This window comes from Panthera pardus, unplaced genomic scaffold (genome assembly GCF_024362965.1).
Source record: "Panthera pardus isolate Hobbes unplaced genomic scaffold, ASM2436296v1 HiC_scaffold_6, whole genome shotgun sequence".
In the NCBI taxonomy this organism is placed as follows: domain Eukaryota; kingdom Metazoa; phylum Chordata; class Mammalia; order Carnivora; family Felidae; genus Panthera; species Panthera pardus.
In genome coordinates, this window is record NW_026526991.1 from 4,719,346 (window position 1) to 4,743,478 (window position 24,133).

General features: G+C 61.8%; 1 protein-coding gene across 3 annotated transcripts in view; it reads right to left on the reverse strand.

Moving 5' to 3' along the window:
• Positions 1-24,133, reverse strand: part of SCUBE1 (signal peptide, CUB domain and EGF like domain containing 1) — a 130,461-nt gene that overhangs the window by 44,080 nt on the left and 62,248 nt on the right. Inside the window, exons 5-7 of one of the 3 annotated variants that reach the window (XM_053894635.1) lie at positions 11,673-11,798; positions 7,424-7,540; positions 4,655-4,744 (exon numbers count right to left, since the gene is read on the reverse strand). In XM_053894635.1, the coding sequence (XP_053750610.1) occupies positions 4,655-4,744; positions 7,424-7,540; positions 11,673-11,798 (333 nt within the window). The remainder of the gene's footprint in view (positions 1-4,654; positions 4,745-7,423; positions 7,541-11,672; positions 11,799-24,133) is intronic. The other 2 variants (XM_053894637.1, XM_053894636.1) reach the window with 2 other exon arrangements.

Genomic DNA, 24,133 nt, shown 5'->3' on the forward strand with positions numbered 1-24,133 from the left:
GCAGCCCAGGGACTTGAGGGCGAGTGCCCTGGGCCTCTGCAGGGTGGGGGCGGGCCCGCTCCCCCCCAGCCAGGCCTGGTCCTTGCAAATGCAGGGCCCGGGCACCAGGAACCTGGTTCTGCCTGACCTACTGGGAGGCTGGGGGTGAGTCCCGCCCCTCTAAGCCTCAGTCTCCCCTCTGGGTCAGGAACCTGCCCTGTGTCATCACCTCCCTTGCCTCACATCTGCCTGAGCCCCTCCCCACTGCCAGCCTTGCCCAGGATTCAGGATCCGGGTCTGCCCTTTCTCTCCCAGCCGGACACCTGCCTGTGTGAACAGTGAGCAGTGAGGCCCCACTCAACCCCGGTCCCCTCCTCCAGGAAGCCTTCATTCATGCTCTCGGCCAACCAGCCTACCCTGTGCTCCCGCTCTGGGCAAGGCCCCACGCTGTGCCCCCAGGGGCCATCAGAGCTGGCATAGTCTTGGCATCTGCCACACGTCAGGGAGTCCCAGGCTTATGACAAAATAGGGTGCTGGTGGAGGAGGGGCAAGGAGTGGAGATGGGGGTGGCAAGGAAGGACCAGTTAGGTCTGGACGAGCCTCCGTCAGGCGGAACTCTCTAAGATGGCACCTGGGTAAAGAAAGGTGGGTGACAGGGCCCACTAGAGCAGGAAGCTGCAGGTGCAGGCCTGAGGGACAGGCAGAGGGTGGCTTCCAGGAGGTGACGGATGCCAGCCAGGTGGGTCTGGGGGGGAGGTGGCCTGGGAGGTTGGTGAGGCCTGGGAGGTGGTGGCCGCACAAAAGAGGTGGCAGGCGGGCAGCCCCTGGGTGGGCAGAGGGGCTGGGAGCTGGGGGGGGAGGAGTGTGAGTGTTCCCTTTGCGGGGCCTCACCTCCGTCTGCAAAGTGGGGACGTCTGCCTCAGGGCTGCGGGAAGACTCACTGGTGAGGAGCGTGAGTCAGCAGAGGGAGTGGGCTGAAGGGCACTGAGGCTGCCGGAAGGAGCGGTGGGTGCTCACCGTGGTGGGGGGGCGGGCGGCGGGGGCTCTAAGCCCACCTGCAGGGGTGGGGGCGGGGCTTCCTGCACCATCCAATGCATCCCGTGCTGCCAGCCCTGGGCTTGTGCCGGGAGAATGGTAGCCCTGGGATAAACCAGTAAAGAGGGCAGACGTGGGCTCTGCCTCTGGGGCTCACAGCGGCCAGACATCCCGGGAGGTTCCTCTGAGCCCAAGCGTGAACCCCCTGCGGTCAGTATAATAACAGCTCCCTGAAACGTCCTTAATTCCCCATGACCCTGCATGGCAGAGGCGACTCTGCAGATGCGATTAAATTAAGGCCCCTGAGATGGGAGCTTGTCCTGGATCATCTGGGTGGGCCCGATGTGGTCACAAGTTTCCTTAAAAGTGGAGGAGAGAGATCAGAGAAAGAGACAGGAGCAAGGTCAGGGAGATGTAATGCTACCGGCTTTGAAGACGGAGGAAGTGGCCAAAAATCAAGAAATGTGGGTGGTTCTAGAAGTTTCTAGAGCTTCCAGAAAAAAAATGCAGCCCTTGCTGACACCTTGATTTTAGCCCGGTGAGTCCTGAGTCCGGTCTCTGGCCCGCGGGAGACAACGAATTGTGCTGTTTTAAGGCACTAAGATTGCGGTAGCTTGTTCGCAGCAACGGAAGCTAACACGGCATCCAACCCACGTACGCTGTGGGGAAGGGACTGACCGAAGACCCGGGCTGACACGAACAACAAAACAGCGCCTCATCAGTCTTGCTGTGAGTGGGGCCCCAGGGGCCCCTGGCAAACTTAGCGGGGTGTTCAGGGGCTTTGCACAAGTCGGCCAGATATTTGAAATTTATCACTCCAACCCTCAAACCCAAATATTTCAATTGATTTTAATGTCAACAGAAAAATCTCCTACGTATTTGGAGCCTCTTGAAAGGAAATGTAACCGCCCCTGCTCTTCGCCTGTGCTCGGTGACTGGGGGTAACTACAGACAGCAACGGCTGGGTGCAGCCGGGACCCCAAGGGTGGGGCAGGGCTCTGTAGCCCTGAATGGCCCCAGGCTGTTCTGTTACAGACCATCACCCTCTCTGTGGCACGGAGAAGGGGGTGTCACCCCGAGGCCGCAGAACCAGTCTGTCGTTGACGTGGGGCACCACGGACAGGGCCGGGATGGCGCATGCTCACGGGGCCTCACGGGGCCGCCAAGCGCCGCCCTGCGCTGAGTCTTATCCTACCCCCCTAAAAACGAGCCCTGTTGACACAGGAAGGTCACTGGCATCTCAGCCACCGGGGGACTGCAGCACGCGTGCCCTGCTCTGGCAGAAGCCTGTACCGTGACTATAATGGGCACCGCTCATAGTAGACGGTTCCAGGGCATTCCGGCTCTGCCCTTCCTCGCTAGTCTCTGCCCTCTCAGGAGGATCCGGGTCAAGGGGGGCAGACTCTGGAGCTGGGTGGCCCAGGGTCCGACCTTGCCCTCAAACCCTTCAGGGGCTTGCCTCCCTCATCTGCTCCTGGGCCACAGAACAAGGTCTTTCCCTCTGCCCGTTCTACCGCATCCCCTCCAAGGACCCCAAAGACGGCTCACGTGCCCACCAGCCACAGGCTCCGTCACACCGGCCAACGATGCTCATCCAACTCTGGTTCCCTTCACGGTCTACGCTGCTCTTTCCACACAGGGCCGGGCTCTGAATGTGATGCCCCAGGCGTGCTCTGACCAGCACAGGGGACAACGGGGCTGGCGACCTCCCTCGTTCTCCGTTGTCGTGCCTCCGTTCACCCAGCCTGGGAGCAGCTGTCCTCGCCAAGTGCTGCTAGTTAGAGCCTGGAGTTCAGTAGGATCCCAAGTCTGTCCCACATGGGCTGCTCTCAGAGGAGACAGGTGCTAAGAATTATGGGCTCTCGAGGGAGGGGCTCACCAGTGCTCTAGACGGTGCCTTTCATGGAACCCTCAAGGATGGTTACTTAGCTCTGGGTCCTGGAGAGTCGTGGGCACGCCTGCTCGCTGGGGCCTTCAAGCCCGCCCCGTGGCCATTTCCAGCCCTTCCCAGGCCAGCCCAGACAGCCCAAGTCAACATGACAGTCCCGTCCAGAGAGCTTTGGGAGAGGGGACTTCCAGACAGAAGTCCTGTCTGCCCGTGTGACCAGAGGTGAATCCTCCAGACCCCCTGGACCCTAGTGTTGTTTGAGAAACAGGGCGACGCCTGTCCTGCCTGGCATGGACTTCAGGCTTCACAGAACACTGTCAGCCCGGCTCTCCTCTGCTCCTCGAAGCTCCACCAGGGAGGGGAGCCTCAAGCCTAGTTCCCAGCACGAAAGGCCCCATCCCTCCCGTGGCCCCATTTACGTTTCCCTTCTCCCTAGATGTCTGGACTCTTTTGAGGTCCATATGAGGACCATGAAACTAGGTGACCTCTCCGGGACCCCGAGGCTCTGACTTCCATGGCCCCGGGACCCTGACGCTTAGGATGGCCCACACAGCCGTGACCTTCGGGCTAAGCTCAGCTGCGCGGGGTAGTATGTGACTGCGGGCAAGCCAGAGGACCCCACGAACTTCGGTTTCCTCCTCTGGGACATAGGAAATGTACCACCTGACCCACAGCGCCCCAGGCTGGTGTGCCACAAGGAAGGGCGTGACAATCCCAAGCGACCCTACGGTTGTGCTCCAGAGGCCCGGGCAGCTGGCACCACTCAGGGGCCAGCAAGCGCAGAACTGGAGAGCTGAGGGCAGGGGCATGGATGAATGAGGGGCAGACTTGCCCCGTGCTTCCGCAGCCTGAGCTCGATGGACGAGCAGCCAGCCGGGTCCTCCTCCTCCTCCTCCTCCTCCTCCTCCCCCCTCCCCTGCTCAGGGTCAGCCACACCAGCAGGCTGCCCAGGCCACCCTGGGCAGCGCCAGCCGTTTCCGGGCGAGCCTCCCTAGAATCTGGGTCCAGCCCGGGGCCAGTGTCTGGAGCGCAGCCGCCATCACACCTGCCCCCTCGAGACAAGCGGGGGCCTGAAGCAGGACCAGCACAAAATGGGCCAAGGCTGTCCCCGTATGCCCACCTCAGGCTGGGTTGTTCACAGAGTCAGGAGCCTTGGGGCCGGAAGGGGCCGAGTGAGTCTTGCTTTGACCTTAACGGTCCTCTCCTCTCCGGGTAGCAGATCTCCCAACTATCAAGCAGGCCCCGGAGATCCCCCGGCCCCGAATCTAGATGGGTCTTTTTCGCCCTGAACGTGGCTTCCCTCCTTGGCAAGGAGACCGAGAGGCACGTTGCTGCCTGAATCGCTGCTCTGCGCTAACGCCCTCCTTTGCTTCTGTGTCTCAGTGTCGCTTTGCTGACCTCGGGGCTCCTGACAGCCAATGTGGGCATTTACGGTGGGTAGAGGGGTCTCCTTACCCGCAGAGGCCCCTAGACACTGGCTCTGGGTTCTTTGCTACAAACACACAGAGAAATACACGTGTTTGGTGAAGGGCAAAACCTTTAACAAGGGAAGAGCGAGTTCACATCTGGAGTGGAGCCCCCTCCCCCCCTCTCGGACACGGCACGCGCGGGCACACGCAGGGGGGCCCCCCCCACGCACGCACACCCCGCACGCCAGCACGCACTCCCAGCCCCACACCGCAGCACGCACGCACGCGCACGCACACGGACAAAGGTGCAAGTACAACAAAGGAAGTGGAAGAAAAGTGTTACCCATGAGTAGCCGCCGTTTCACCCGCTTGTCCACATCAGCTACTGACGTGGCATTGAACTGAGAGCGCTCAATTGCAGCCTCATCCTTCTCTAAAACACAAGTAAGGGACAAACACGGAGCCGCTGGTTAATGAGAGCCCACTTCCCGCGGCCCAAGACAGTCAGCCTCTCGGCGTGGCGCACACACAGCCAACACGGCGTGCCGGGCCGGCGCGGCGTCTGCGCCGAGGGGCCAATCCCGGGAACCTCCAAGGGCGTGTTCAGGGCAAGGGCGAGGAGGCAGCAGGGTGGGGGGTGCGGAAGGGGGGTGGGGGTGGGGGTGGGGGCGGGGGGCGGGGCGACCACACGAGGGCACAGACGGGACGCGGGGCCCATCTGCCGACAGACAGAGGAGGCGGCTTGAGGTCAGAGTGGACGGACCCAGCCGCGGGGGGCCGCGGAAGCAGACGGCACGGCCTCAGCGCTCGGGCAGACACACGTGACTGCAGACACCCCGGCTCAGGCTGGACGGGCAGGCACAGGCACAGGACGAGGCACAGGACAAAGGGACAGGGCCGCGAGGTCCGGTGATGGCTGTGCCTGGACAGCAGACGCCCCGTCTCGAGGGCACGGACGTGCGTCAGACACTCATGCAAAGTTAAGAACAAAACACCCGGGAGAACAAACACACGCACAACGATGGACCCAGTCCGACAGACAGACAGACAGACAGACAGAACAGGGGCTCGATTGGGGCAGCGCTGGTTGCCTGCTTGTCTATAGAGGACTAGAGCGAGACATTCAAGTGCTTGACAGGGGCCGCGAGAGGGGCCAGTCATCTCAGGAGCGTGCGGAGAGAGAGGCGGGCCGGCCGGCAGCATCCTGGCCGTCGGGCAAGACGCTGTGCCCCGATGCTGCCCGTGGAGGCGCACGTGAGGTTAGCGGCCGGGCGGTCCTCGGCTGGGCCGGAGGTGCGTGGGGACACGGGCTCCCGAGGGGGGGAGCCTGCGCGGCGGTGAGCGGAGGCACACGGGTGGTTCTCCTGGCCCGCGGGGGGCGATGGCCCAGGAGCTGGGTCCGGAGGAGGACCGCTAAGGGGAGGGGAGGGAAAGAGGGGGCGAGGGAGGTTACGTCAGAGAGGAGAGTTAGGCAGGGGCCTTGACATGCAGCAGACGCTGAAAGGTAAAAAAAATGAGGAACGACGAGTCAGGTGGACAGAGACAAGATGCGTGAGACCAGGCTGGGTGTGTGTCTGGCCGGCGGCTGAGTGCACTGGTCCCGTGGCCGGCGGGGGCCGCCGCGCTGCAGACACAAACAGGGAGGGCGACCCAGCAGACAGACAGGAAGGGGCTGGGGGGGCCTGGGGGGCCCCCCCGGCAGGACAGTGGAGACAGGGAGAGAGGCGGGAGAGGGGGTTCTAGATGGGATCAGGCTGCAATAGAGACACTAGTCTGAGACCAGGTTTTGCTTTGAAAAAAAAAAAATTTTTTTTTTTTTTTTTCGTTTTTTGGTTGTTTCGTTCGGTTTGGCTTTTGGCTCTGAAAATACTTAATGAACGTCGGTTATCAGACAAGACAGGCAATCAGGGACCATCACCAGAAAAGCAGGAGGAAGGAGATAGGATGAAACCAAAAAGGCCGTCTGAGAGGAGACCACACAGAGGAGGGGAGAACCACGCAGGTAGCAGCCCCTGGGAGACAGCCGGGACCAGGGTGAGACGCTGGGGGCCGGCCCCGGCCCCGGCGCCCCCGCTCGGCCCCTCACAGGACGAGGGAGCACTCACGGGGACAGAAGGCGACAGCAAACTCTGGCTCCCCGGCTCTGCCTGCTTGCCACCCCTTGTGTGGCAAGAGTCCCTTCAGGAAAATCTTCAGAGTCAGTATGAAGAGATGCCCCCCACTCCCGCCCTTAAAAAGAACAGACCTGACCACCGACCGTGGGCTTCTAAGGGTGGCTGACGTTGAAGGGAAGGAAAACAGAGGATGAACAAAGTTGGGTGGGTGCCAACTTTGAATTCTTCTTTTTCTCAGCTGCAAGATGTGCTGTTATTTTTGGGTGGGAAAGAAGCGACTACTGATCACGGCAGGAGGCAACCCCAGATATTCTAGCTTCCTCTTGGAAATAAGGACCGGGGGGAAGGGGACTCCATGTGACGACAGGTGAGGTGACAGAAGGGGCAATGCTGACAAGAAGGGACTCTGGTTGGGAGAAGTCCAGCGAGAGCTCCGTTAGCTCAGGAGTGGAAGCAGTTAAAAACACCCAGAGTCCCCCCCGCCCTACCCCAGGATTCTTCCGTCCGTCTCCCCTGGTGTAGACGATGAAGACTTAAAGCCGCTTTCTGAGCAAACCCCTTGGCTTTCTAGACTGTGGCGGGCAGCTCACGTCGCTAATGGGGCCAAGATGCAGGTTAGGCGTATGTGCTGTGCGTCCCCGTATCGGGAGGGAAACCCCTGCGCTTTAAAGACAGAAGGTCCCCTCCTCGGGCGCACACACCTTCCTCCTCCTCACAGGCCACCCCCCCGTTGAGGAGGAGGACCCGCAGAGAGCCCACAGTGACACGAAGCAGAGGTGCTCGGTCCTGGGTGGCTGGATGGCCCTGCGTAAGTCTCTACAGAAGGCTTCCCTCGGGGACGTGTGCCGGCCCCCTAGGTGGGGACCTGGGTGCTCCCTCAGGCTCACTTCCTGGGAACCGGGCCGCGGTGGGGTGCTGGCCAAAGGCAGGGCCACACGGTGCACCCTGGGGGGGCGGGGGGGGGCGCACGGGTGCCAGTGCCCGGCACACTTACTTACCGATGCACGTCCGACCGTCTGAGTGGAGGGCGTACTTCTGGTGGCAGCCACACATGGGGCCCGTGTCTGTGTCCTCACAGCTGTGCTGGCAGCCTCCGTTTCCATAGTTACAGGTTACTAGTTAGGCCCAAAGCGTACATACGTGTGTATAAAAGAAAAAACAACAAAGAGGATTAGTTTATCGGTGCTGGTTGATTCTCTTAAGGGACGGGGCGGGGGGGGAGGGGGGTGCAAAGTGGCGGCATAAGATAAACAGCGAGTAAGCACACGTTTCCCTGGACTTCAGCCCCACCAGGGTCTTGGATGGGTTTGCTCGCTCCCCGGGCGTGAACCGGGGTAGGACGGGTGGACTTGGGTCGTGTGGGCTTCAGGGCCGGCTCCAGCTGACAGACTCGGACGGGGTTTGGGGAAGAAAGCACTAGGGGAGACAATTTTATCCTTCCTAGGTTCCAGGGGCACTTAGACACTGCCTGTCTGGACGGGACAAGTGTCTGTTAATGCCAGGCATGCCCTGCCAGGCGAGGGAGGGAGGTGGCGGGCCCGTGGCAAGGGGGACACTCATTCCGCGTGCGGGAGGGTGTCCCCACAGAAGTCTGCTCCCTCCTAGTCCCAGCGGCCGTCTCCACCTGTATCCCCTCAGAGCCCGGATCCCCCGGAGGCAGTGTCCAAACAGACAGAACATATGCACGTTAATGTCATCTCAGGTGCGCTTTTGAGAATGACCTCTTATGGAAACACGTCACGTAGTTTGCAGCGTCTAACAGAGTCTTAAAACGTTTCACGGCATCAGCGACCCGGGTCGGCCAAAAGGGGGCCGAACAAAACACAGCCGGTCTGAGGTAGGAGAAGATAAATTCCGGTTTATTTAAAAGAAAACCGCTTGTTATCCCGTCTCAGGGTGAGAAGTAGAGCCGAAGGAGATCCGAGATCTCTGTGCGAGGGGTTCTCGCAGCCCCCGCTTTACTCAGCTCGTAAGATGACAGGGTGCCCATCGCCTGTATGCAAACGGTGCCCCAGGGCCTTGAGGACGGGTTGTCTTCCTGGCACCTTAACCACTTATCTAGAATTCTATCTACGCTCTTCACGTATTTGGCAGGACCCCAGTGATGATCAAATATGCAAAAGTAAATCTCAGGCCAACCACCGTCGGAGGGGCCGAAGATTCCGGAGTGGCGGTCTGGATTAATGACGCTCCTTTGGGTGGCAGATCCCCACGACGGGTCCCAAGCATTCCAGAACCGAGGCCCGTGGCCGCCTCTCCCAGGCACCCCTCTCACCCAGGGCACGGCACAGAGCCTCCAGAGCGTCCGTCCCCAGTGATGGCGGGGACCCTGTCAGCCTGGACACGTGCCGTCTCCCTGCCGGCTGAGGAGGACACGAAGAGAGTGGCTTCTGCTCAGTGTCTCAGATGCCGTCCTTGCAACCAGAGACAGGCTCTGCCGGGCTGCCTCTGCCACAGGGAGCTAACGTCCCGTCTGGAGGAGGAACCCAACCTCCGGGGTGACATTTCGAGGACGTGCACAACTCTTCAGGAAGCACAACGGGGACTTGGAGTGCGGAGCCCCTCTGGCCCCTTCTCCACAGGAGCATCTCTTCTCTCAGCTTTCCCGGGGAGCCCGGCAGCCTGCGGTCACAGTCTCCCGTCTCTGAAACAGCTCAGCTCTCTGCCTAGGAAGAGCCCCGGGGAAGCCAAGGACAGAGGCGGCCACAGATTTCAGGTGAGGGCAGAGCCCCAGGCACAGCCCTGCCTCGGGCTGGACGTCACGCGCCTCCCCAGATTGAGAGAAGCTTCGTTTCACAGTGGGCAGGGGTGCAGGCGTGAGGAGGCCGCGAGGACACCGCAGACAGTTGTTTCCAAGCTCTGGGCTCCAGGAGATGGGCCGCTCCCTGCAAGCGACTCCGAGGGCGAAGGTCTGTCCGAGGCAAGCTGGGGGAGGGCCGTGCTGAGGGTCCCGTGCTCCCCCACACGGGCGTGCCCGCATCTCATGGACCGTGGGGGCCGAGCTAGCGGGCACCGAGAGCGCCCACAGCTTGTACGTGGAAGTGCGTGCTGGCGCCTTGAGCTCCGGGACCACCAAGAAGGGATGGAAAAAGCCCCTCGGGCCCCGGCGTGGGCCCCGCACTCTGGATAGAAGAGTTGGGTGCCGAGGCCCTGCGGTCCTGCTGGCCCACGGAGGCGGGCTAGGCCCCCAACCCAAATCCGGATGTAGAACTTCCTAGACCTCAGTCGGCCTCGAGGGCCAGGGGGAAAGCCTCAGAGCCAACTTTATGCTAACCCTTCACGTCGAACACACGGCAGGAGCCAGGGCCATCCGCGCGGGCCCTGCACAGGAGGGCTGTGGTCACCCACTCCTTGCCCCCAGGACGGGTATCCGATTCTATAAACACCTTGGCAATACGGAGCCCCCGCCAGCGGAGAGGGCGGGGCTTTTATTTCTTTAACCAGCAAACATGCGGGTCGAGGGCTTGAGTCTTCTCACTGAAGGGTGGGGAGGTGGGGGGGGGGGTTGCTTCCCTGCTCACAGAGGGCCCTGCCTTGTCCCCGACCTCTCAGATCAGCTCGGCCCCTCGGGAGACGTCCTCTGAGCAACCTGTTCCCTTGCAGTGCTCATCCCAGACGGTTCAGTGGGTCCCAGCCACCGCCTGTGGCTCGCAGAGCTCTCTCCCCAGCACCCAGCTCAAGGCTTGGCCAGTCTTGCTGTGGAAGGAACACTCTTTACTTCTGCCTGAGCCTGTCAACAAGCCTGCCCAGTCCACACGTGCTTGTCCCTGGCCTTGGTCCGGAGGACTGGGAAAGCTGCAATTCTGCACTCTCGGTTCTGAAGGGCACCAGGCGCAGCGGGTTTCTCTGTAGTTAAAGGAACTGTCCGATGCAGAGGACAGAGGGCCTGGCAAAGTCCTGGGGCTGGAGCCGGGCACTCGCCCGTGGTGACCACCCACACGCTCATCTGTGAGGCCCCACAGGAAAGGCCAGCAACAAGGAGGGAGGCTGCCCGCATCTCGGGACGTGCCTGGGGAGAAGGAAGCATCTCCACTTCGGGGAAAGGACGCATCACGAGTGGGGGCTGGAGCACGAGCTCCTTGGAGACAGGGACTGTGCCTAGTGCATGTGGGTCCCCAAGACCTTGGTAACTGAGGAGCATGGGCTGGGAAAGGTGTGGCAGCCACACAGAACAGCTGATGACAATCACGGACTAAGGACGACAGGCCGGCAAGGGCCAGCTGTCTTCTCCATGGAATGAAGGATGGAAAGCAAGGCCAGTTTCTCTGTGAGCGCTGGTCAGCTCAGTCTCCCGTTTCAGTGGCAAGGCTGGGGCTGCTTTCTCTACCGGGAATCGGATTCGGACTCCTCCACACCTTTCTCTGCATCACAGAGCGGGGCTGGAACGAAGCACGCGTCTCTGGCCAGACGTGGGCAGCAGGCACACCGGCCTCCCTCAGCTCTTCGTACACACAGAGCAAACGTGGCACCACGGCGGGCGTCCCAGCTGCCCGGTGAGCCGAGGCCGACCCCGCCACTCCCCACGCAGCTGCTGGGAGCTGGGTCTGACGCTCTTGGGGACTCGTGTGTTCGGCCACGGTCCTGCTTCGTTTGCGGGCTCCCAGTCCTCCCGGGGAGGACCACATTAAGGGGCTGAATGACACCTGTGCCCCGTGGGCTGACCTCCAAGCTGGTCCTGAATGGCACCTTTGGCCAGAGGCCTCATTCAACCCAGATCTCCCAGGGAATCACCATTTACAGTGGGCCCCGCGGGGCAGCCTGAAAGCTCCGATCTGTGATCCTGGAAATAAGGTCAGCACGGGCTGGGCTGGGGCCCCTCCCCCCCAAGCTCCTTTCCTTCTTGATATCATCCTGTCACCAAGGGCCAAGCCCTGGCCCCAGGGAAGCCTGGGCTTGTAGGTCTCTGTGCCACAGCCCTCCATACCCGTGGGAGGGCTCGGCTCAGGGCCCATGGGTCTCTGGGGTCAGGGTCACAGCTCGCGCCGGCAGGGCTATTGAGCAGGGTCCTGCCCCGGGGCTGTCGGTGATTCGTGCCAGGTGGGGAAACCGCCGTGTCTAGCGATCACAGCCCTCATCCCTCATGCCTCCCCAGGCCTCTTCAGGGACCTTGCCCTCCTCTCGACCCCGAGGGGCGGAGAGCCCTCCCTGGGAAACGTCCAGCCGACTGGACAGATCCCCCCACCCCGCAATAAAGCAATGGCAGGAGACGCATGGGGATGTCTGACCCATTTGCCTCCATCTACCTACGTGTGCAGTCCTTCTGATTCTGGGCAAGGTCAAAGCCGGGCCTGCAGTCACAGGCCACCCCACCTTTGGGCGTCTCCCGGCAGATGTGGGCACAGCCGTGGTCTTTGTTCATGCAGTTCATACCCTCTGGGAAGAGACAGATGAGAGAGAGAGAGAGAGAGAGGACCGGAAGAGGGAAGAGAGAGAAAATTTCAGGCTGAAGAGAGGCAGCCTCTAAAACGTCACCATCAAGTGCAGCGTTCTGGGGCCGCCGTTAGCACGTGCACCGTCCGCGCACGGCGGGGTGTGCACCTAGCCGTCCAGCTGGAGAGGTCTTGGGGAGAAACCAGGGGACCCACTGAAGAAGCGTTCCCGCCCTAGGTCGGATTACGGAACCGAGTTCAGGTCGGGGCTTCGGACCGCTTCCCTACTAAAGCAGGCGCGGCGGCATCTCAAACGATGGCGGCAGCGCGGCAGGCGGCTGGGCCCCGAGGGGACGCTGACGGGTCAGGGGACCGCGGGGGGTGGGGGCGGGTGGGCAGCAGCAGTCAGGAGAGGTGTTGTGGCCTGGGAGGCGCCGTCGGCCCCGCGCGGCCACCCCTCACCGCGTTCCTGCACGAGTCAGAGGCAGCCGTGCTGCTCTCTTGGACCTCAGGGTGGCAGAGGCTCATCTTCACCAGCCCCACGACCACGCCCTGACCTACACACCACCCCCCCAGCTGCCAGAGGGGGGTCTGTCTCTGTCCCCGGTCCCTGCAGTGCGCCCCAGGACCCGAGGAACCCTCACTCCCAAACGCAGAGCCCCGTACGACCTCCGGCTCCGTCCGCACGCCCCTGTACCCCCCTGGAGCCTGTTCCGTGTCCCGGGGCACGCGGGTCACCATTGCCACAGTCTCAACCCGAGGCTCCTGCTGGTTGGCAGATGCTACTTTTTAAAGACGCTACTTTTTAAAGGTTTGCAGACCTCGGGTGCCTTGTTCTGCGAAGACCCAGCCCCCTGCCTTGCTGGTTGGGAGGCATCAGAGAGGGGAGCCTGTCCCAGGGTGCTGGGGCTGGGCCACCCCACCGCCTGCTCGTGTCCCCATCCTGTAGCTGGAGCCCTGCCCCTGTCGCACCTGCTTGGCGGGCCCTTCCGACTCGTCCTCCCGGCCGGGCTCAGAAGCCCTGTCCCTCACAAGGCCAGCTGTGTTCCTGTCTCCTCTCTTTCCAGGCTCCCCGAGACTCTACTGGGGCTCCAAACCCTAGGCAGGAGCAATGAGCTCGGGCTCCTTGCCCCTATAAAGGCAAGCGCTCCCTTCAGAGGTGGGGAAACCATGCTTGAGACACCTGCCCAAAGGCCCACGGTACGCTGAGAGGCATCACAAGGACGTGGACCAGCACCTCAGACTCTAAACCTCTTTCCCACTCCTGGCCCAGAGGCCTTGTGGAGCGCAGAGAGCTGGGCCACCCTGAGTTTCCGGGGCAAGGACCATGGACCATTCACCTCGAGGCTCCAGAGGCCTGGCCTCCAGTCAGTGCTCACGGAGAGTTACATGGAAATGTTCCCTGAGGGCTCTGGCATAATGGGGACAACGAGGGGTGCCTGGGGTGGGCCGTGTGCCTCTCTCCTCAGTCACCCGTAGTTCCTGGGACATTCCCCCCACCCCGGGAGCCTGCCTGGAGTGGCTCGGACCCCCTCCGGTTGACCCCAGTTGATGTTTATCTTCCTGGTGATTTGTGAGGAGTTTCCAGGATTTATGAGGTCACTGGGGTCAAGTGAGAGGCTGTAGGTCACAAGTCCATCAAGAGGCTAAGGGCAGATGAAAGGAGGAGCTGCTGTCCGCCCACACAGCGCCCTGAGACCTTACTTCCGTGTCCTACCCGAGAGCAGCCAGCCTTGGACGGAGGGAAGGAACGCCACGGGCGGGGACACACGGGGGTCTCCCTTCCCCTAGGTGGCCCACGTGTATGTCAGGACTGGCTCAGTCTTGACCCTGTCCACTTTAAGCATGGGTGGCGGCGGGGGGGCAACTGAGATCTGACATCTATTTAAAAACACAAACACCCGGGCAGCTACAACCAAGATGTATTTTTAAATGTTTATTTATTTTGGGGGGGGGTGGGCAGAGAGCCCGATGCGGGGCTCAAACTCACGAACCCGGCGATCACGACCCGAGCCGAAGTCAGAAGCTCAACCGACTCAGCCACCCAGAGGCCCCACAACAGAGAGTTTTAAAAAGTCTAAATATCAGTAAAACGAAGAAACGGCCACGAGTAAAGCCTGCAGTTTGCTCAGCGTGCTGACCTCTGGTTTCACCTGACTTGACTACCCACGTTGTTCCTTCACCTCACTTGCCTTACTTATTCCAGGCACGCGGTTGGACAGACGCAGAGCGTGACCAACGACCCAGCAGCGGAACAAACAGGGCTCCTTGTAGGAAGCTTCAAGTTCATCCGGAGAGACGGCCCCTTCCTCTGGCCAGAGTCCACAACAGCACCCGTGCACGCCTGGCGGACGGGGGCGCTGCGCGACGCGGAACCGGGAGTGGGGGTGCCGACGGGGCTCGGGGTGGGCGCGAGCGTCGGCCTGCTGCCGGGGTGCCAACGCCCTAGCACGGCTGACGCCCAGCGCCAGGAGAGGTCCCTGGAGGTGCAACAGGGGAGCGGTGCACAGCCGGCCCTTGCGAGCCGGGGAGAGCCAGCCTCACCAAGGTGGCATGGCTCTCTTCGGTCACTGCCAGGGCAGCAGCTGTGGGCATGCGCCTGGCCTCCTTCCCGGTTGCGTGTCTCAGAAAAAATCGCTTCACTTCTTGAGTCTCTTCCGTAAAACGGGAATGATAATCTGTGCTCCACAGACAAGACAGCGTAGGTATTCCGACGCTAGGTCTTTCTACGGGGGCACCGAAGGCCGGGATCTTCTGCGGATCTGGAGAGAGGTCCTCACGGGGACCTTGTCTAGGCCCGGCAGCCCCCCCTCAGAGAAGGCTCTCAGTTGAGGGGATCTCACGGGCCACTGAGACATACGCTGTCTCTCATCAGGTCTCCCGAGAGACTCCCGCCTTGGCCAGGGGCCGGCCAGTGGGGGGTGGCCGCCAAGGGGCCTCCCTGACCACCACCACCCTGATGATGGCTCCCTGGTGCCCACGAGGTACAGGGGCTGGTGTTCCGGGCTTCTTCCCAGCTTCGTCTCCCTCCGCCTCCTACTCGTACTCCAGCCCACGATTTCACGCTGCCTGCTGACCGACCCCTGGCACCGCCCCCTCCACGCCCTCGCCCCTCCTGTCTTCCACAAACAAAATCCTAGGCCTGTCTCAAACTGCACCGGTTCCACAGGGCTTCCCGATGGCGACCCCACGCGACCCCCACACCACCACCCCCCGTATTAACTGCCCAGGGCTGTCCTGGGACTGGCACAGGCAATCGATGCCACTCAAACGGATCTGTGCTTTCTCCCTAAACTGGGAAGAGCCTGAGGGCCCCTGTTTGCGCTCACGCTCATCTGTGAAGAGAGAGATTCAATTTCCATTCCCAGCCAAAGAAACACAACTCACCAGAAACCCTGCTAATTATCACTAACCATAAATTTGTCACTGGGGAGCGGATGTGGCTTTGAACTTTGGCTGCTAAACCGAGTACAAGGCTTTAGAAGTCCCTCGGCTTTTTCTTCCACTGTGGCCTTGCAATCAGGCAGTCTTTCTTTCTGAGAATCCAGACTTAAAAATGAGCCACGCTGTTGTTGTTTCTCTGGCAAAGGATAATTTAGGGGGTAATCCGGAGTTCCAGTCTAAGTCGACGTGGAAGCAGTGACATTGGGGCCGGAAGGGCGGGCCCCAAGCCCCACCAGTGATGGGCTGACCTCAAACGTGTCCATCTCAGTGGCCTTGGCAACCGTGGGAGAGGCAGGCGAGGCCCCCGTCTTCCGCCTAAAGTCCTGAGTGAGGTCAGGGGACCCACCGAGGACTCCCCACCCAGGCTCCGAAGCACGGGGCACTTTTCCTCCAGCCGAGCGCAGGGCCAGTGCTGGATCGTCAGCGGAGAGGGCTTTGGGACCGCTGTACGTTTCTGACCGTTACACGGGAGCCTGCGAGCTTCTGTTCACGTGTTGACGTGCTGTAGCTGCTAATATCTGCTATCCTGGAAACTAAATGGGGCGGTTTGTATTTGTAAAAATAGAAACTGAAAATCTATCACATGTTAACATTAACACATTTTTTAATTAAAAACGATACTTTCCAAAACAAGGGGAGAGTTGGCTGAGAGGAGAGTCATCGTGGAGGAGAATGGGGTGGGTGCTGACTCCTGACCTTGCTGTTGGAACCCCTGGGGGTGCAGGTGGGCCTGAAGCTAGGTCCCCATCCCCCATCCATTCTCAGGCACTCATCACCTCTCGCCTCTGCCGGGGCAAGGGGGTGTCTCTGTCCCTGCACCTGCCACAGACTGGACGCTACAGGAAATGGTCAACCCGTGAGGTGTCCCATAAGGTGTTCGCTCCATAAGGCCAAGTGCCACTGCGTCCCTTCCTCCAGGAAGCCTTCCTCGGTCCCCAGCCTCAACTCGCAGCGCTGACATGGTGGCCATATTTCTCCTCTCTGGGCTTAGCATGACTCTCTGGCCGGGCCCTGCGGGCAGGCTGAGCTCTGAGCCTTCTCAGTGACCTCACTGTCCAATATAAGTCCTGCCTGGGAGGGGATCCTCCACAAAGGGAGGGAAATGGAATAACCTTCCCCTCTTCTATGGGGGTCTGGGACACGGGTCTGGGCCTCACAGCCAAGCAGCAACCGTGCTGGGAAACAGGCCGATACGGAGCAAGCCGCCGAGAAGAGCAGCCACCAACAGCTGGCTTCCCGTGGGGCTGGGCTCCTCTCGGCCTGAGGGCTTCTGGAGGCACCTCCTCCCCGCCATGGCGGCCAGCCGGGCATCACCATGGTGTCAGCGACCATTCCCCAGACGGCTACGACTGCCGGCCTGGGGCCTGGAAGGAACCTGGCCGCCTCTGTGCCCGTAATTCGGCTCTACCAGCTACAGACGCAGTAAGCACATGACCTTCTCCTCACTCGGGGGCACACCGGCTTCTGCAGCCCACGAGAAGAGGTGAGGCGTGGCTGGCAGAGCCACAGATGGATCCCTGCGGCCCATCTTGTCCATCCTTCCTGCAGAAGGGGAAAATGAGGCCCCCAGATGGGAAGTGTCTGTCCCAGATCACATGGCAGGACTGTAATCCAGGCTGCTGGGCTCCCAGCCAGACTCTCCCACCCCGGGGTCCCTGAGCTACACTTGTGGGACCCAGAAGGCGGACTGGCAGCATTTCGCGGGGTGAACAGAACTGGGAACCTGGCACCAGTGGTTGTCTTCGGAATTAAACACCTATTAAAATTCAAGGCCGGTTCAGACACCTCCTCCTCCGTGAAGCTCTCTGAGCAGCGCCTCAACAAAGCACGTAACCCCTGGCTCCCGTGACCTCGCACCGGCTACCACCGCGCATGAGGGTGGAGCCTCAGCTCAGCTACAGGACCGTCAGGCTCGCACGAGGCCTCGACTCTTGTGCCTGCGTCACCCCTTTAGCCTTTCCGAGCAGCATGAGGTTCCCTGAGCAGGCTGCCCGCCCCCCCACTCCTCGCCCGCTCGTCCTCTGAGTCCTGTTCTCCCTTTGCAGCCGTGCCGGCCTTCCCACCGGGCCGGAGGCACCAGGGCGGCCTCGGACAGGCCTGGCCCACACCCACCATGACCGCTCAGAAAGGTCGCGGGCTCTCAGCTGAGCGACGAGCCGACGCGCCAGCCCGTGAGACCGATGCCTCCGGGCAGCACTGGGCACAGCCCCCGCTACGTGACGGAGACGTGACCGAGTCTCCTGGCTCCGTGTCTCTTCCTTCCAGTCGGCAAAGTGCTGATGGGGTGGGAGGCAGGGACCGCTCCGTTTCTCCCCCGTGCACGTCGACCTGCGGCCACCTCTCCCACGAACCAGAGAGCTCCCGCAGGAAGGAAGGGGCCTCGTCCACCGCTACGTCCCGGTGCCCAGGACCCTGGCTGCACGTAGCGGGTCTTACCGAACGCGGAGAGCCAGAGGGAGGGGCCAGCTCCCGGGCCCAGAGGGTGGCCTGCCCGTGGGCTCACCATCCTCTAGGCACCCCGAGGAAGGCTGTGCAGAGCTCAAGAGGGGCTGGGGCTGAGATGCGTTGTACCTGAGCCTCTGGTCAGATGCCTTCTTCTCTGGGTCTCTGTTTTCTAAGCTGGGAAATGGGTTGTCATGACCTTTACCTCCGAGGGTTGCCACGACGCTCAAATGATAGAACTACGTGATGCGTGTGGCACAGAGCGGGTTCCTGCCTTTGTCTACCTTGTGCTACATGTGCGTGGTTGCGAAGTCACCCTCCTCAGCCGCCATGGGGAACTTAGAGGGACATCTTTATCCTTGTCTGTGTCCTCAGTGCCCAGCACAGGGGTGAAAGAAATACAAGGAGAGCAAGGGTGGGAGAGGAGGAGGGAGGGAGGAAGGGAGAGACGAAGGCTGTCCCGCCTGACAGCATCTCACAGAGAATCGTGACGGCGTTATGTGGCATTCGCAGCCATGCGTTCTCTGGGACGGCACCTCGGGAACTCCACAGCACACATTAAGGGCTCTGACAAGTCCCGCGGTCACTCGTGGGACAGCCCCCTGGCTCTCCCTTAACACAGTCCAAACCTACGATGACCCACGTCAGTCCCTCACCTTACGGATGAGCTCGACCAAGGTGGCTCAGGCCTGGGCAGGGGATGGGGCTCTAGCTCCGTCTCCTGGAGCCTGGCGTGGGGCTTCCTCTGCCTCGGCCCCAGGGGTAAAGAAGGTGGCACTCTCTCTGCCCTCTCCCGGGGGGCTGTCCTGAGGACAGTGAGCTGACAGGTAGTGTTACCAGCACAGCTACTGCCGAGGGTAAGTGAGTTTGAATAGGTGAACCCCACGGCATGTGAGGTGCTCCAGGGGAACGGTCCTGGGCTCCTTACCGGAAGAGGCCTCAGCGTCTTCCGCTCCACCCCCTGTGCTGCAGCCCCACCCCGGCTCCCCTGAGGGGGCCGGGGCACTCTGGCCAGTTCTAACCGGCACGCCGTCTCTACCGATGCCAGCCCGTAGGCTCCTTCAGGGCAGAGGCCAAGCCCGGGGCCGGGCACGGCGCGGCTCTCCATGAGCCGCAGAATGGAAGGACCTTGGCCCAGACTCTGTCCTCCTGCGGCCCCTGCTTTGCACGGCATGTGCTCTTGGGAGCCGGATGACAAGACGGCATCCTTGGGCGGGGTGCAGCCTCCCTTGGCCCGGCTCCCCGTCCTGATATGGGGAGTAACCACAGTGCCAAGTTCAGCAGGAAGGCCTGTTTACCTCCCTGCCTAGAGGGGAAAGAAGATCGAATTTCAGAGTCGTTTCCAGAAATCCTGGTCTTCAGGGACCCGGTGCCAGTCAGGCCAGGCTGCCCGCCAGGTCGAATCTAATTTGATCTAACCCGTCCAAATCTAATGATGCTCTGCAAACTCCGACCGAGTGTCTCTTTGTGCCCAGGATGGGGCGGGGAGTGATGAGGAGACAGACGCTTCACGGCTGCGTCACGGGGTCCGATTTCAGACTCTGCCACTTGCCCTCAGGACCTTGGGCAACCGTGTCCCTCTGAGCCTTAGTTTCCATCCATATAAAAGTGGCTAAGTCACAGGCCGGGCCTCCCAGGCGCTCACTCAGTGTGCCCTCCCCTTCTTTGGGCCACTGAGGCTAAGGACACAGATAAGAGCTTGAGGGACTGCGTCCCAGGCTGGGAGGGGGGCGGGCACAGGAAGGTTGTAAATAGGGTAGGGGTGCACTTCCGTGGCAGAGAGCTGTGGATGCTGTCGGAGGGCAGCCAGCACGGGCCACAAGCACATGGGAGGCGCTATCACCCTGAAAGGGACAAAGGAGCCTAGGGGAGGGCAGTGGCCGTGGGAGAGGGAGAAAGGCTGGGTCTGGGACACAATCAGGAGCCCTTTCTCAGTCTTTCAGAACACGTGATATAGAGACTAGGGCTCTGACGACGCTCTCGTGTGACTGAGCCCTCATCATGAGTCGCAGACATGGGTACGGCCGTGCCCATCTCATGAGCAAGCACACGGAGGCTAGATCAGGGCGGGGAAGGACGTGCCAGGGCCGCGCCGTGCCTGGGGAGCAGGGCCGGGGTCCCGGGCCCTGCCTTCGGCTGCCCGGTGCCCAGGGCTTCCTCGCGATGGGCCCCTTCTCGATTCTTGCCTCCTCCGGGCCCTGGGACGGGCCCCGGCAGCCCTTCCCCGCCAGGGCCTAGTTTTCCCAAAGGCCTTCCGTCACGTCTGGATTCTCCACGAGAATGTGCACAGAGCTAAACCACTGCAGAATCTGCCTGCCCCAAGCCAGTGTGCACATCGCGTCTTCTCGGCAAAGCAAAGTTCACGGATGCATCTCAAGCAGGACGGGGCGGGGGGCGGGGGGGTACGGGCCCAATCTGTTTGTACTTAGGAGCTGGGCCTTTCTCTCTGCCCTGGCCCAGGATAACAAAGCCGGAATGCGTGCCTCCCGAGGGTCGTTGCTATGGCGACTTCATCAATAACATCATTTTCCGCACCCATGTCCCTTAAACACACGGGAAGGGAAGGCGAGCTGGGAACGGGAGAGAAGAACAATTACCCTGCTCCGCCCTTCCCCCCACCTCCGGAGGGAGGGATTCCCCTCCCCTTCGACCTCATCAATAGAAAATTACGGAGCCCAGAAAGAGGCTGGAGCCTTCGGGGGTGGCAGGAAGACGCTACCCAGCCTTCCCCAACCCAGACGAGGCAAGCCGTCCAAGCGAGGCAGGCGAAAACCAGGGGGATGAAGGAAACATGGAAAGGCCGTGCCACGACGGAAAGGCACAGGAGCGGTGGCAGGGATGGGCCACTGGGGGAGCGGGGATTCGAACGACGACCACGACCGAGCCCGACTGCCCAGAGCTGCCCGTGTGCCGAGCTGTTCCACACACCAGGGTATTAGCCCCACTTAACAGATGGGAGCACCGAGGCACAGAGAGGTGACCACTGAGGGGAGGCCTGGGGATCCAGGGGGCCGGATCTGGGGGCCCACCAGAAACTCGCCGCAGGCTGATGACAACCACGGCTACTGTCAGTGAGCGCCTGCTGTATACGCTAACTCTTTACATGAATAATCTCCTCAAAGCCTCCCGGGCACTTCTCCGAGTAACCTGTTCTCCCCACCTTGCAAGTGAAAAGGAGGAAGGAGTGAAGAGAAGTTGGGTGGCTTGCCCAAGGGACACGGAGCAGGGCGCCCCCACCTGGGGAGTGGGAGTACAGGAGACCACAGACTCCCGCTCACCCAGAGCCCCTCAAGGCCAGGCCCCGTGCAATTTGCCCCTTTGCGAATGTCCCTAATTGACTGTCTGCACGACTCTGGGCACAGGTCCTGTCAGCAGGCCCACCTGAGGGGTGACGATGCTGAGGCTCAGAGAGAGATCTCCCAACTGGTGGGGTGGAGCAGGGACAAGGTCCCCTTGGGCCCCTCTCCAGCAGCGGTCACACGCTCGCCCCACACCCTACCTACCACCCTGGGGCCCCCTCGGCTGCCCACCTGCCCGTGTCTCACTGCCTCGGTGGGTCTGATCTTCCCTCACTGGCCCCCACCCCCCCCGCCCCCTAGGCAGGACGCTTCGGCCCTCCTACTGCCGGCCGCCCTTCCTTCAGGCTCAGCGGCCCCCTGCCGGGACGGACCGGCCCTTCTGAACTCGCACGCCGCCTCCTCTCGGTGCTTGCCGCCCAGCTGGGCCAGCCGTGCAGGTCCAACCCTCCTGCGACTGGACTCCTAACACCGTCCCCGTCATCTGCTCACTGGCCTACTTGCGCTTTCTTCCGCGTATGTTTAGGCCGGGTCCCCTCTACACCAGACCGTTCCACAAGACCGGGCTGCTTCTCCTCTGTGCCTTTCGCGGGCTCCGCTCTCGCAGGGGCCGCGACCACAGTCGAGCCGCTCGTGGGCGTTCAACACACGCCCGCGGGGCGGTGGGTTCCAGGCGCAGCGGTTGTAGACAAGTCATGGCTCTAAAGTGAAGCGGTCTCGCTGTGGATTACATGCCAGCAAACAGCCAGAAGGGACCAGTTTTCTGGAAAGCTAGAACTGGAAGGGACGTTGGAGACCATCTAGACAAAAGCCCTCCTTTTCCACTGGGTCACGCAGCAGTCAGCCCGGCGTCTACACAGAACCTTTCAACTCTGTCCCCTGGGGCTCCCGATGCCCCGGCTCTCAGGCTCCGCGTTCTTTCTGCCACGTCAGGAGGCGGCTCACGAGGCGCTCGTCGGGCCCTCGCACATTCCATGAGCCTTCGCAGAGCACCACCTGTGCGAGCCTCCGTGCGGAAGCCGCGAGCCAGGCCAGCGGGATGCCCGGCCCACACGGTCACCGCTGCTCACCGTGTGGGCAGGCACCGCGTGCGACGCGCTGCTGAGACGTGGCTGGCTCCCGGCATCCCGGGTGACAGCAGGGGGGGTTGGGCCGGGCCTGCCCTCTCGGAAAGCAGGGACGGACACCAGCCTTCCTCCGGCGCCCCACCGGTGCCTGGACCAGGTCCGACACCGGGGCCCCCGGAAAGCTGTCTCTGTGGGATGGGAGGGAGCCTGTCTAGCGGATGCGAGGACCACGCGGCGGTCTGGGCAGACACGCGTGGACAAACGTTTGCAGAGCTCCGTGGGCGTCGCTGAGGCGGGGTGGGCCTGGTTTCCGGGTTCTGCCTCACGCCTCCCATCCTGGCCCATTTGAAGGTGTGCGGCCCCGAACTGGCCCAGCCTCCTGCTCTGTGAAGCCCCTCGGGTCTCAGGTGCTCCGTGAAGGCCACCTGTCTCCCCCGTGTCCCCTCTTCCCCGGCCCCTGGGTCACCTCGCGGCTGCCCCCCTCCCCTTCCGACCCCCTGAAGTTCCCCTGCTGACCACTAGGCGTCAGCACGAGCACGTCCAAGCCCGTCTGAGGCCCGGCAGGCTTTTCACTCCGCCCAGGCTCGAGAGGCCTGAGGTCTGGGGTGTCCTTCTCCTCCTCCCAGGGCTGCCAGATTTACACATGTGCCTGACAGACACAGAGGATGCCCAGTGACGTGTGGATTTCAGAAAAACAACAGACACTTCCAGGTATCAGTATGTCCCAGATGGCACGTGGGTCATACCTACACTAACAAAGTATTCGTTGCTTACCTGAAACCCAAGTGGCAACAGCGTCCTCTCTTTCATCTGACAACCATATCCCTCCCTAGAGGAAGCCATGGGGGACAGTCAGCTCACAGCCCCCAGACCATGGGCCTGGCCGTGACCAGGGAACAAATCGTTTCTCTCTCGACAGGTGACTAGACGGAGGGGACCTGGGGGGGGGGTGCCCGGCCCCCACAGTGTTGCCACAGCAGCCCTGGGGCCCCTGGGAGGAGGAGCCGGTAAGAACGCTGGGGGACACGCTAGCAGGAGGTCCTCTGAGGACACAGAGCAGCCCCCCGGCCCCTGGCGCTTCTCCTCCGTGGCCTGTCGCGGCGCAGTGCAGAGCGGGGGCTCGAGAGACAGAGACACTTTGTGTGGCTCCGTCCCAAACCAGCGGTGCTGCGGTCCCTCCCGGCACCCCCATCCCCTGCTTTGTGCCCTGTGGTGGAGGCTGTCCCTGCCAAGCATCCTCTGGGAAGTAAAGGGTATAAAGGGCTAGGTACACAGTAGGCACTCAACAAATGTCGAGTACGTCTCCCTTTCCCATGAGCTCATATCAAAGGCAGGTGTAACCACTTGTGGGAACTTAATGCAGATTCTCACCATTGATTCTAACTTAGACGGCCTAGCTGTGGCTTCCCCGGATACATGTTTGGGTGCACGAGGGGGGAGGGCGCCGGGAGGAAGAGGGCAGGGTTGGGGCAGCAGGGAGGAAAGGTGCCCCGATGAAGAATCAGCGTAGGCAGAGAGGCGAGGAGGTGGCCGTGGCAGGGGAGACTCTCTGAGCCTCTGGCAAACTTGGGCTCTGGAGGGGCCTCGCTGGAGGGGCCTCGGCCGACTGCATGCTGAACGCAGCCGGGGAGCCAGCCCAGGCGAGACCGGCAGCCGCGGCCCCCAGCCAAACCACGGCCTGGCTCCACGCGCGGGGCAAGTCCTCGCCGGGTGCCGTGCATCCTGCCCACGGGAGGGACCTGCCACCGAGGCCACACACGATTCAGACCTTTGTTCCCCCCACGAGGTCAATCCCATCCCGTTTCACTGCCACTCGGCACGTCTCCTCTGCTCCCCGCACTGGGTTCGGCGTAAGAAACATGTCTGTGCCCTTTCTAGGAGCTCACACACGGGTCTCCTGAGAGAGAGAGCGAGAGAGAGAGAGCGCGCGAGCGAGCTGAGCCGCTCAGAACCTTGTGGCACACACGGAGAGGAAGACGTGTCTGGCAAGAGTCAGAGGTGGCTTCACGGAGGAGGTGAAAGCGAGCTGGGTTCTGAAGGAGGACGACGAGTTCTCCAGGAAGCGAGGGGCTGGGGAATGGCATTTGAGG